Source organism: Podarcis cretensis (genome assembly GCF_951804945.1).
Source record: "Podarcis cretensis genome assembly, chromosome: 8".
In the NCBI taxonomy this organism is placed as follows: Eukaryota; Metazoa; Chordata; class Lepidosauria; order Squamata; family Lacertidae; genus Podarcis; species Podarcis cretensis.
The window spans coordinates 514805-527482 of record NC_137177.1 but is presented as its reverse complement, the minus strand read 5'-3'; the positions used below and the strand labels follow the sequence as shown (position 1 = coordinate 527482).

General features: G+C 54.6%; 1 protein-coding gene across 2 annotated transcripts in view; it reads right to left on the bottom strand.

The window, feature by feature from the left end:
• The window catches only part of SAE1 (SUMO1 activating enzyme subunit 1), a 28662-nt gene that overhangs the window by 1215 nt on the left and 14769 nt on the right, over window positions 1-12678 (bottom strand). For both annotated transcript variants that reach the window (XM_079985658.1, XM_079985659.1), the window contains 5 exons: window positions 7770-7943; window positions 7047-7189; window positions 6676-6775; window positions 4105-4210; window positions 301-445 (listed from right to left, as the gene is read on the bottom strand). In XM_079985658.1, coding sequence (XP_079841784.1) covers window positions 301-445; window positions 4105-4210; window positions 6676-6775; window positions 7047-7189; window positions 7770-7943 — 668 coding nt within the window. The remainder of the gene's footprint in view (window positions 1-300; window positions 446-4104; window positions 4211-6675; window positions 6776-7046; window positions 7190-7769; window positions 7944-12678) is intronic.

Sequence of the window (12678 nt, the reverse complement as noted above, 5' to 3'; positions counted from 1 at the left end):
CCCTGCAGACCCACGTGAGCCTTCCGAGGGTCCGGTCAGCCCTCCCAGAGAAGGGGGAGACCAGCGTGGTCCTGCCAGGGTTGAGCCACCACCCTTCCCAAAACGCTGGACGTGGGGCCATGCAGCCCAGGCATTCAGGGTCCCACGACTCGGGATGCGCCATGGGGGACACAGGGCCGACTCAGGGGAGCGCTGACGACAAGGCAGCAGCAAAGCCTAGTGGTGGGGGTCCGTCCTCAGGGGTCGTGGCCCCCGGGCAGCCCCTCCTCCGTGGAGCAGGCTCAAGGGGCCGCCACCCACCTGGCAAAGTCATCCGGGAGCAGATCAGCCGCGACCCCGAGAGAGGCTAGCACATCAGCGCGCATCTGCAGGAGCACCTCGGCGTCCTCTGAGCAGCTCTGCAGGGAAGGGTCCCGGCCCTTGAGGGTCCGGAATCTCAGGAGCACTGCAAGAGGAGGCGGCGGCAGAAACAGCATCACAACCTGTCGCAGCCGGCAGCGCTTCCCAAACACCCCCAACCCAGACCCCACACCGTGTCTGCTGGGCCCTGTGGGGGGCAGGTTCACATCCAAACGACCAAACTCTCCCTTGGCGTGGCTGGGCAATGAGACCCCTTCTCATGAATCCCAGGGGCAGCCACCTCCAGCTCCCTCCACCCAGACGGGTACGTGGGGGGCAAAGAACATGCAGACGGTCCCGTTTGCGCCAAGTGCCCAGCCTACTTTCTCCCGAAGGCCAAGGCAGCTCCTCCCAGGGCCAGCAGGCAGCGTCTTCCTCCTCCGCAGGGCTGCTCTCTGGAGGCCCCCTTTGCACCCCCGGAAGGAAAGGCCTTTGCACAGACCGCCTCCAGTCTGCAGAGGCTGCGCATGGGTTCAGCCAAGGCAAAGCAAGAGCGATCTGCTTAGCGCTCGTTTTCACGTGGGCCAGAGCCCACCGCTAAGCAGGTCCGCTTCTCCCACCCGATGATGGGGAGGGACAGCAATCCTGTTTCGTTCCTTTAGGGATCTCTCTGGTGCACAGGATCTTGGCAGGATTACTCTCCCTCCCTGTTCCGTTCCTTTAGGGATCTCTCTGGTGCACAGGATCTTGGCAGGATTACTCTCCCTCCCTATCAGCTGATGTGAGTGTGTGTTGGGGGAGAGAAGCGTTCCTGCTGCAATGCTGCTCTCTCCTCCTTCCAAAGGAGGGGAAGCTGTTTCAAAGGGCTCTTTGCAAAGTCTCAGCCCCACCCACCTGCCAAATTTGGCTGGCGGCGGCTGCACCAAGGTCAGACCTGGCCTCAGGCAAAGCCCCACCCAACAGCAAACACAGCCCGCTTGGCCCGCCCAATTCCTTTCTTGCCCTGCTGGAAGAGAAGTGAGATCACCCAGCAAGGATAGGTCAGCCAAGCCAGAGCCACAGGGGCCAAGGGGCAGCTGATGTCGCAGAAGACTGAATCGGGATTAAATACGACCGTCACAGATTGGAGAGCCGGGCCCAGAGCAGCAGAAGGAATCTCAAGAGGGACAAATGTCAGGTTCTGCACTTAGGCAGGAAGAACCAGGTGCGCCAATATAGGATGGGGGACACCTGGCTTCCTAGCAGGACATGTGGAAAGGATCCTGGGGTCTCGATGGACCACAAGCTGAACATGAGTCCACGGTGTGAGGCAGCAGCAAAAAAAGTGAATGTTATTCTAGGCTGCGTCAACGGAAGTCTAGTGTCCAGATCAAGTAATACAGTCGTGCCTCGCAAGATGAAAAGAATCCGTTCCGCGAGTCTCTTCGTCTTGCGGTTTTTTCGTCTTGCGAAGCAAGCCCATTAGCGGCTTAGCGGATCAGCTGATAAGCGGCTTAGTGGATCAGCTGATAAGCGGCTTAGCGGCTTAGAAAAAGGGGGGGGGGGAGAAAAAAAACCCGCAGGAACTCGCAAGACATTTTCGTCTCGCGAAGCAAGCCCATAGGAAATTCGTTTTGCGAAGCAGCTTCAAAACGGAAAACGCTTTCGTCTAGTGGGTTTTCCGTCTTGCGAGGCATTCGTCTTGCGGGGCAGCACTGTAGTTCCACTCTATTCTGCCTTAGTCAGACCACACCTGGAATCCTGTGTCCAGTTCTGGGTGCCACAATTTAAGGATACTGACAAGCTGGAACACATGCAGAGGAGGGTGACCAAGATGATCAAGGGTCAGGAAACCAAGATGAGGAACGTTTGAGGGTGTTGGATATGTTTAGCCTGGTAAGAGACTGAGACGGAGATATGAGAGCCATCTTCAAGTATCTCGAGGGCTGTCACATGGAAGAGGGAGCAAGCTTGTTTTCTGCTGCTGCTGCTCTGGAAGGTAGGACCTGAACCGATGGAGTCAAATCATAGAATCATAGAATCCTAGAGTTGGAAGAGACCACAAGGGCCATCGAGTCCAACCCCCTGCCAAGCAGGAAACACCATCAGAGCACTCCTGACATATGGTTGTCAAGCCTCTGCTTAAAGACCTCCAAAGAAGGAGACTCCACCACACTCCTTGGCAGCAAATTCCACTGTCGAACAGCTCTTACTGTCAATGACTGAACATCAGAAAGAACTCTCTGACAGGAAGAGCTGTTTGTCAGTGGAATGAACTCCCTTGGGAGGTTGGGGATTCTCCTTCCTTGCAAGTTTTAAAGCAGAGTTTGGATGACCACCTGCCATGCGTGCTTGAGATGAGACTATTTCATTGCAGGGGGTTGGACTAGATGACCCTCGAGGTCCCCTGCCAGCTGTAAAATCCTACAATTCTATTATAGCAAAGCCTCACTGGCACCACAGAAACAGAACTCCAGGGTGGCAGGAAGAGGGGACTGGCTAACCCCGCTGCTGTTATCCTAAGTTCTCACAATCCTCAATTATTATATATATATACACAGACAAGAAGCTGGCATCATCACCAACTGGCCCTCCAAGGAAATGGCCCACCTCCTGATGCCCCCTCCCTCATGCTCTGAGCCCAGGAGGCCCTTGCCGGCCCAATGAAACTGGTAGCAACAGCCCACGTAGTTCCCTGTCCAAACATGCCATTGCTGCCTCCTCCTCCTCCTCCCAGACCCCCCTCAAACACCGATTAATTCAGAATTCCTCCACTTTGTGTAGCTAAACCCCAAGATGCAAGAATCTCATTGCACTGATGCCAAGCATTAGTAGAATAGCAGCAGCAGCAGCAATGGCTGAATAGGAGAGTTGAAAGGGACCCCAAGGGTCATCTAGTCCCACCCCCTGCCATGCAGGAATCCAAGCTGATAGGAGGGAAGGGAAGGCACTGTGTTTTAGAAAAGCCAAGGAAGCAGAGGAGAAGCTAGGGGGAAATCTCCCCTGAGGACCTTCCTCTCCTGGTGGGGTTCTTGACAACCCCTCCCTCCCTCCCTCCCTCTGCCCTGGGACTGTCTCAGCACTCTCCCCTTTGCGTAGGCCCAACAGGGGCTGCCTGCGCACACCAGGCCCACACAAAGGCCTTAAAGCTCCCCCCACTGGGGATGGGGAGGGGGAAACCGTGAGGGCAAAGGAGAAAAATGAGCTTCAGAAGCGACACGGACTGGAGCGAGGCCAAGACACAAAGCAGCTCTTTGATTTGTGCAACCCAGAGATGCTGCCCCAAGAACCAGGCCTCTTACCCAGAGCAAGGCTGATCAATAAGGACACACATGAAGCCCCGCTGGCTGGAAAGAGGGCTCCCACTTCCTCCTGCCTTGGACGGTGGCAAGGGGCAGAGCGCCTGCTGCTTGGAGCCCGGCAGCCTTGCCCTGGCAGGGAACCAGGTGGAGCCCCGCAGGCCCCGCTGAAGAGAGCTGGGTCCTTGTGCCACCAAGCAGATTTGTCCCAGGGATGAATGCCGGGCCTGTTCCAGAGACAGCCCCCCAAGCCCCTCTGCCCCCCACCTCGGCTGGCTGCACACGGGTGGGACTCTCCTTGGGAGCGCAAGGGGCTCACGTGCCGGCAAGCGGGACACAGACTCATTGTCTGCTGGGTGGGGACCAGGAGTCATGTGGTCCTAAGAGCAGTCAGGTGACCAGCTGCAACACCAACTGCCCTCCTGCTCACACTCTCTCCCCCCCCCCCCATAAACGCTCCCGCTGGCCTCCAAAGGGGGCATCTCACCTTGAAGAAGGAAGTAATCGGGGGCCGTGCGCTTCAGGGCAGCCTTGGCCTTCTCGCCGCTCCAGTCGACGGTCAAGGCCTCTTTCAGGAGGCAGAAATTCACACACTGGGGGGAGAGGACAGAGAGCCCCACCAGGGTCACGTGTGCAGCTGCCTGGCTCAGCCACCAAGGGATGCCCCTTCCAGCGGCTCATGGCGGCCACATTCCCTCTTCCTCCCATTATGGCCGCTTTCGGTGGCACAGCCACTGTTTTCAGCATTAAGAGAGCAGGTGCTACCTTTCTGTTCTCCTTTTCCACAGTTGCTCCTTCTGAACGGCCCGGCTCCCCCACAGCAAAGGGTGGGAGGTTGAGGAATGGCATTTGGGCAGGAAAAGTGGGCTGGACCCCTTGCAACCCCAGGAAGGTCCCTGCCATGGATGCTGAGTAGCAGCGGGAGGCACCGGCTGGGAAGAAGGCTCAGAGCCCGGGGCCTGGGGGCGGGACAATGATGCCTGGTCAGAGGGAGAAGAGGGGGCAGACGGGGAGGAGGAGGGTGGCAAGCTGAAGAGGCAACAGGGTCTGGTGAGCAGGGAGAGGCTGTGGCAGAGAGCAGACCAGGATCAGAGGCAGGAGACAGAGATGAGGCAGGTTGCTGGAGAAGCCAGGGGGTCTCTCCCTCCTGCTGTGACCAGCTCCCCTCCCCGCTGGTCTCCTAGAAGCCAAAGAGGCATGAAGAAGGCAGAGCAAAGGCAGGCAAGAAGAAGGGACTCCCTGTGGGAAGGCAGGGGTCTCCAGTCCTTGAAATTGGCTCATTGGGGCAAGATCTGCCAGGAGGCCTGGTCTCCTGAGCTGTTTTGTCTCTTTGAATCAAGAGAGAGAACTTCACTGGCACTCTGTGAGTTATCGCTGGCTTGATCCTGACACCCACCCTGAGCAGGGGGCTGAGGAAAGATGGGGCCTGATCTGACAAGCAGCAAGGAGAGCCGCCTCCTGACGCCACGCTGGGACAACTCATGACTTACAAAGTGCGCCCTGCCTATGCAGGAAGGGGCTGTGGGGCTGCTAGGATGCACACAGAAACCGCCAGGAGCAGCTCAGTTGCACAAAGCCGCCAGGGACGGGGAGCAGAGCTCTGCAAGAGAGCATCCCAGACTGATCTCTGGAGACCATGACCTGCGAAGTGGGTGCAAGAGGCAAGAAGCAGCTCTTGGAGCTCTGAGCTGTGCCTGACACTCTGGCCTCCATCCTCCAATACCTGCGGTGCTATAACCAGGTGAGAACCATTAGGAGGCTGCACATCTGGCAGCCCACACGGAGGAGGCTTGGTTGGAGGAGAGGAGATGGCAGCTGCTTTGCCCTCTCCAGCCGGGGTTTGGCTTATCTATGCTATCAGAACCCAGGCTCAGGGCTTGGCTGTCCTTTACAAACCTTGGTCACAGCCCATGGGGAAAAGCAAAGCAGCTGTGATCTCTTGTGTTGGGCGCTTCACTAAGCCATGGTGCAGCTTAGACCAGTAGCTCATACCTAGCAGCTTGCCATGCAAGCTCAGAACTGGCAGGTTTATGTACTTAAAAGACATAGAACTGGCCAGAAACCTGGTTTCTGCCTCTTCAGTTGCAGAAAGAGGCTCCAGAAATCCATGGGCGCGGACTGAAGATGGCTTAGATTATGAATGGCCCGGGCACTGACTGTGTTTGCTAACAGACAACTATCAATGAACCACCAGTTCTTTATTTGTTACAATTAATAACCCGTCCTTTCTCTTGAAGGACCCCAGACAACCACGTGCACCCACCACCACCACGGCCCCACCCCTCTCACACAGCCCACCACTTCCGTGGGCCCCCCTGCCCCCCCTAAGGAAGAATCCCAAAATGCTTCCAAGATATGAACCCTAGAAACCTAGCTATATAGGGCAGAGGCAAGTTGACTCAATGGGCCTTCTCTGCTCCAGTCAGCGTCTGCCCAGCCCAGCTGAAGCGCAGAGCTTCCTGAAAGGATCAGTCCCTACAATGCACTTAGGACCCAGAAGGGCCTTGCTTCTGTCCGTATAGTGAGCAACAGGACACAACATCCTAGCCTTTATGGTTTTGCACAGAGGAGAGGCATTCATCGGAGGCAGAGGCCAGGATCTGCCCAATGCCAGGGCTAGATGGGGTTTCCCCATGAGGCTCATTCACCCCCCTGAACTATTCCTTCTCATCTCGGCATCTTTTAACTCAGGGAGCTGAGACTCCGATGGTCAGGAACAAGGGGAATTCTAGTCCAACACCACCTGAAAGGCCACATGGTCCCCACCCGGCTCTTGTGGGGAGGGGAAGGCCGGGACGGTGAGCTTGTCTGGAGCCCAAGCAAAGAATGAGAAGCACCTGACAGACTGAGAGGGCTGCACTGGGGCAACGGCAGACCTGCCTGAGGGAGAGGGAAGAGGAGGAGAAAAGGCAGACTCAGCTCAGAGGAGTTTTGGGGATGAAGACCAGGAATGCAGCTATGTGGCCACTGCATTATGTGGAGTTGGGGGGGGGGGAGCAAGGCACAGATCCGCTCCTGCCTCTGTTCCAAATGGCCAGAGAGCTCTCCCAGCACGCACCTTCTTCACCAGCGTGGTCTCTGTGAAGTCCAGCTTGGCTTTCTTTGCGTCCGGTCCATCCTCCACTCCCTGGCCGGCTTTGGCAACCTTCGTCTTCTCTCTGCAAGGCACGGAAGCAAATTAACACTGCGGCCCCCTCCCCTCCAGCCAGTGGAGGACCCCTGCTCCCCAGCGGCCTGAGTTTCAACTGGTTAAGAGTCGGCACAGAGCTAGAGAGGAACCTGGACAGTGGGCACAGGATGGCTCTCGGGCTCCCTCCAGTGGCCAAACTCCAGAGAGGTTTCCCCAAGCAGCACCTGACAGGCCTACAGTCCCCCCCCCCCCCCGAAGGGCATTTCCCAGCCCCATTACCAGCTCCCAGGCAGACTCACTCCACAAATTCGTGCTCGCCCAAGTTGGCAAACATGTAGCCGTGGTAGCCAAAGACGTCTCCCGCAAAGAACTTGATGCCGTTCTTGTGGCATATTTGGTCGATCTTCACTAGGACTTCCTGGGAACAGCACGTCACGCAGACCTGGAAGGCGAAAGCCCCGGGGCCAGAGGTCAGCTGCCTGAGCATATTATTCAAATTGTTTATTCAATTTGTATGCTGCTCTTCGTTCAATGATCACAGGGCAGCTTACGACATAAAAACACAAAATGCGTAACATAATATAAAAAACCCCAATAGCCGCTCTGTACAGACAGTTTAAAAGGCCGCAGATTTCATCAGCCCCAAAGAGGAACCTTTTCACCCGGCGCCTGGAGGTGTCAGGTGAACCTTCCTGGGGACAGCATTCCGCAAACAGGGGGCCACTGCAGAAAAGGCCTCGTTCTCATGTCGCCACCCTCCAGACCTCTCATCTAGCTCAGGCTGCCAAGTGGCCTATGGGACAGAGACTTTCTAAGAAAGGCCAGAAAAGGCCTTCATTGTCATCTCCTCTCTCCTACATGCCGGCTGGCCTCTGCTTTAAGACCCCCTCTGACAGCACCAGAGAGGGCAATCTGGGAGCAGAGGCATTGTGAAAATGGTGGCCCAGTGTGTGCCATCGGTGCCCACCGAGGCCACTCACTCAGACTGCCTCCCCTCGCCGGCTTCTCCCGCCAGAACCTACCACGTCAAAGTGGGTGAAGAACTCCTCGGGCTTCTGCTCGACGTTCCCAGGGTCCGCTTTCACGTCCACCATGGGGTTGAGGTCCTGAGCCCGCTCCAGCGAGGCTTCCGCCCTGTTCTTGCCCAGGGACCCCCCAGGGATCAGAAACTGAGCTTGCGTATCTTCTGGCGACACCTGGGAGGGGAGAAGGCAGTAATCAGAGCAGGGCAACATCCCAGGCCTCCTGGGATAAGCAGCAGCGCCAGGACAACTGACCTCACCTGAAGCCACACAGCAAAAGGTTTTGTTTATTTATTGCATCTACATCCCACCTCTTCCTCTAAGGGGCTCAAAGTGGCGTACATGGTTCTTCCCTTCCTACAACAACCCTGTGAGGTAGGAACTTCTACCAGGGACTTCTAGCAATTTATCTCTGGAAAGCAGAACCACGGGAGGGAAGAAAGATCTCAGCGTGGTTCATTTGCATGAAAACGCAAGCTAAAAAACCACGGGAGGGAAGAAGGGGAAGAAGACGAGGGGGTATTGCTGCCCTTTACTATTATTATATTAAGTAACTGGAGTTTTATGGTTTAAACTGCTCTGTGGTCTCTTGATGAAGGGTGGTCTATAAAGTTAATAAATATTAATAGTAGTAGTAGTAACCCCAGGGCCTCCTGTTCCAAGCTCATTTCATTCACTTCTTTAGGTTCAAGGATGCCTAAAAGGTTCCCGTCCCCATTTTATCCTAACAACAACAACACAGTAAAGCAGACAAAGGTAAAGCACAGTGATTGAGCCCAGGCGGCCCCGTGAGCTTCGTGGCTGAGTGAGGGTTTAAAAGTGGGGTTCCCTTGCTGCAGTCCTGGGTTCTGCCATTCATTATCAAATTTGTCTATTGCTCCTCTTCTGTAGATCTCAGGGTGGTTCGTTTACATGAAAATGCAAGCTACAAGAACAAGAACCAAAACAAGCTAACAACCCCCTCCCCCAACACATGTAAAAGCGTATCAGACGTTAATCAGCCCAAGGCCTGGTGGAAGAAGGTTTTTACCTGGCACCAAAAGGTGTATTATGAAGGTGCCAAGCGAGCCAGTCCATTACCGAGGGAAGACACCAGTCCAGCACTTCCACTGATGTAAAGAGAAGTAGAGCTACGTGTCATCAGCATATTGATGACAATGCCAAAGCTCTGGATCAGGCTTCTTCAACCTCGGCCCTCCAGTTGTTTTGAGACTACAGTTCCCATCATCCCTGACCACTGGTCCTGCTAGCTAAGGATCATGGGAGTTGTAGGCCAAAAAGACCTGGAGGGCCAAGGCTGAGGAAGCCTGCTCTGGATAATCCCACTCAAGAGGTTTCATGTTAAACAGCACAGGGGATAAAATCAAACCCTGAGGAATCCCACACTGAAGGCTCCATTGGACCAAAGAACACTCCCCCAGCAGCACCCTCTGGGAACAACCATCGAAGCAGGACTGGAACCACCGCAAATAGCTGCCAGCCACCCTGAACTTGGACAGCCGCTCCAGAAGGATTCTTTCTTCTTTGGTGATCCTTCATAGCTGAGCAAGTTTGTCTTCCATGAACACAGCCTTAACAGTGAGTCCGTATGTGACTGTGGAGCCAGTTCTGGATCCACACGTCCTTCCACAGTGGGGACATTGGTTCCCAGGCGGGAGTTGGTCCCAGTGTGGATTTGCCAAGCGTGCCTTCCTCTTCGCACGTTTCTCCCTTGCGTCCTGAGTTCAAGTATCTTCAAAGCCCAGAACACCTTTGGTCAAGGCTGTTCTCCAACAGGAGCACTTGCAGGCCAGTGTTCCCCAGTGTTTATGCTACATTTTTAAAGATTTGCCTTGACAGTCTTTAAACCTCTTTTGTTGACCACCAGCATTACGCTTTCCATTTTTAAGTTTGGAATAGAGGAGTTGCTTTGGAAGATGATCATCAGGCATCCGCACAACATGACCAGTCCAACAAAGTTGATGTTGAAGAATCATTGCTTTGACACTGGTGATCTTTGCTTCTTCCAGTACACTGGCATTAGTTTGCCTGCCTTTGCAAGTGATATGTAAAAATTTTCTGAGACACTGTTGATGGAATCTTTCAAGGAGGTGGAGATGGGGTTTAAAAGTGGTCTGTGTTTCCCAAGCCACAGTAAAGTGACTGCCTGGGGTGACCCTACTGGGACCACCTGCTCGAGAACTTTACCCAGGAAGGAAAAATGAGTCACTGGTCAGTAGTTACTATGGTATCCCAAAGAATTTCTGCCCCTGACCGTGGAGGCAGAGCACACACATCCTGGCTATCAGCCGTCAACTGCCTTCTCCTCCATGAATACTTATTGCCTCTATACCAAAGAGCTCCTGGTAGGTACCTTTTATATCAAGAGCTTATGTAGCACAAAAGAGGAAAGGGGGAGGGAGTTGAATTCAGTTCCGCCACATCCAGGTGGAGCTGAGACCCAGATAAAGCCCCGTCCAATCCAGCTGCACACTCTGGCAAAGCACATGCCTGGTCTCCCAGCTGCTGCCTCTCAATCTGTCCTTAGCGACTGATTTAAGAGCATGGGGTGGGGGGAATCAGTTGAAGCCAGGGCAAATGGAGAGCTGGCGCTTTGTTCTCTGGCAGGGCTTCTCTCTCACAGTTCAATGCTGCGCAGGAAGTCAACAGGCTCAGTTTTTTTGTGCAAACACAGAATGGGGAAACTTCCAGCTGCTGAAAACTCATGCCGCCATCAGAACCACAGGAGCGACTGAGGAGTTAGAACAGCTTGAGGACTGCTCAAGAAAGGGAAAAGCAGGCTGTCTCTTTGCTGTTTTCTCTGAGGGGACTATATGTGCTGGCTATGTACTTTGGCTCTCCCCACCCCGATCCTTGCACACTTCCTTCTCTACAAATTCTTGCTCATCTTCCAGCTAAGAGGCCGGTTTGCATCCTCATTTCAGCGTGAAGGAAGAGCTCCACCTTGTGGCCCAAAGTCGCAAGTGCTGCCGTGTAGTGGGAAAGTTAAGCCTGCTTTCCACACCTGAAACTTACCGTATTTTTCGCCCCATAGGACGCACCAGCCCATAGGACGCACCTAGTTTTTTTGGGGGGGGGGAATAAAGGGGAAAAAATAATTCCCCCCCCCCAGGTGCTCTGCGCTAATCCCGAAACTTGGGGCGTGCGGAGTTCAGCGTGCCCCAAGCTTCTGGGTGCCAACAAGGTCTCCGCTAGCCTTGGGAGAGCCGCGCGACTTTGCACGGTTCTCCCAAGGCTAGCGGAGCGCTGCGCTTATCCCGAAGTTTGGGGCGTGCGGAGTTCAGCGTGCCCCAAGCTTCTGGGTGCCAACAAGGTCTCCGCTAGCCGTGGGAGAGCCGCGCGGTTCTCCCATGGCTAGCGGAGCGCTGCGCTTATCCCGAAGTTTGGGGCGTGCGGAGTTCAGCGTGCCCCAAGCTTCTGGGTGCCAACAAGGTCTCCGCTAGCCGTGGGAGAGCCGCGCGGTTCTCCCATGGCTAGCGGAGCGCTGCGCTTATCCCGAAGTTTGGGGCGTGCGGAGTTCAGCGTGCCCCAAGCTTCTGGGTGCCAACAAGGTCTCCGCTAGCCGTGGGAGAGCCGCGCGGTTCTCCCATGGCTAGCGGAGCGCTGCGCTAATCCTGAAGCTTGGGGCGTGCGGAGCTCAGCGCGCCCCAAGCTTCTGGGTGCCGGCAAGCTCTCCGCTAGCCCTGGGAGAGCTGGGTCTCCCACGGCTAGCAGATAGCTTCCTGAAGCCTGGAGAGCGAGAGGGGTCGGTGCACACCGACCCCCTCGCTCTCCAGGCTTCAGCGAAAGCCTGCATTCGCCCCATAGGACGCACACACACTTCCCTTTCATTTTTGGAGGGGGAAAAGTGCGTCCTATAAGGCGAAAAATACGGTACACAGGGGCAGTGCTCCCCCCCAAAAAAAATGTTTAGGGGTACTCTCATTTTGACTCAAGAAAATCACTATTTTATAGTTCAAATCACAAAAAATAAATACGGTAAATGGACAAAAGTACAAAGATTCACAAAATGTTTAGGGGTATGCGTACCCCCAGAAAAGGCACTACAAAGGGGTTACATGCCAGGGGTTTGTGTGCAAAGGCAAAACCATGCAAAGTCAGGAAGACCCCCAGAATGGCCCTGCCACTGGTCCAGCCTTACCCTACTGGACTGTGGAAACTGTGGGAGGCTCCTGCAAGATCTCACAGAGCCCCCTGACATCTTGCAAAAGCACCTCAAGATATTGCAGCAGCCCCTCACAGCCTTCCAGAGGCCTCATGTGACCTTCCCAGAGCCCAACGAACTAGGCGGAGGCCTAAGAAACTCTTTGTGCAGCAGGAGAACCCAGAACAGAAAGAGCTTCTAAAACCCTCTGGCGTTACTTATAGGGCTCCAGGAAGGTTGAGAGATCTTGGTTGAGAGGCTGAGAGCCCCTTCTAACTGTCTCGCACCCACCCACCCACCTTCACTCTCCATTTCTTATTTGTTTTCCTGCCACCCATGCAAGGTGCAATCACATAAGTAAATCACAAGTTAAATTGGGGGTCTACTGTACTTATCTAATCAAAATATCTCCCCCTCCAAATGCTTTCTCCCTCATGCCTATTTTGTTGCTGTTACTGATTTCTAAAGTCTTGAACCTCCAGATTTTTTCAATACTTGATTTACACCTGATTACAAGCATCTCTCATCTGGGGAAAGTGTATTTCTAGACTGATTTGTGTTGTATTCTGTGTTAGTCGTCCTCAAGAGAAGACCCACTTAAAGTTCTTGAGCCACAGCCAATGATTTCAATGGCTCTACTCCAAGAAGGACTAGCACCCTGAGTAGAACGAATGTCGGCTGCAGCCCTTCCTTGGCAGAAGATACGCACAAGGAAAGGTTGTGGCTGGTGCCACCAGGAAGAGACTGGGTGGGAAACGCCACAGG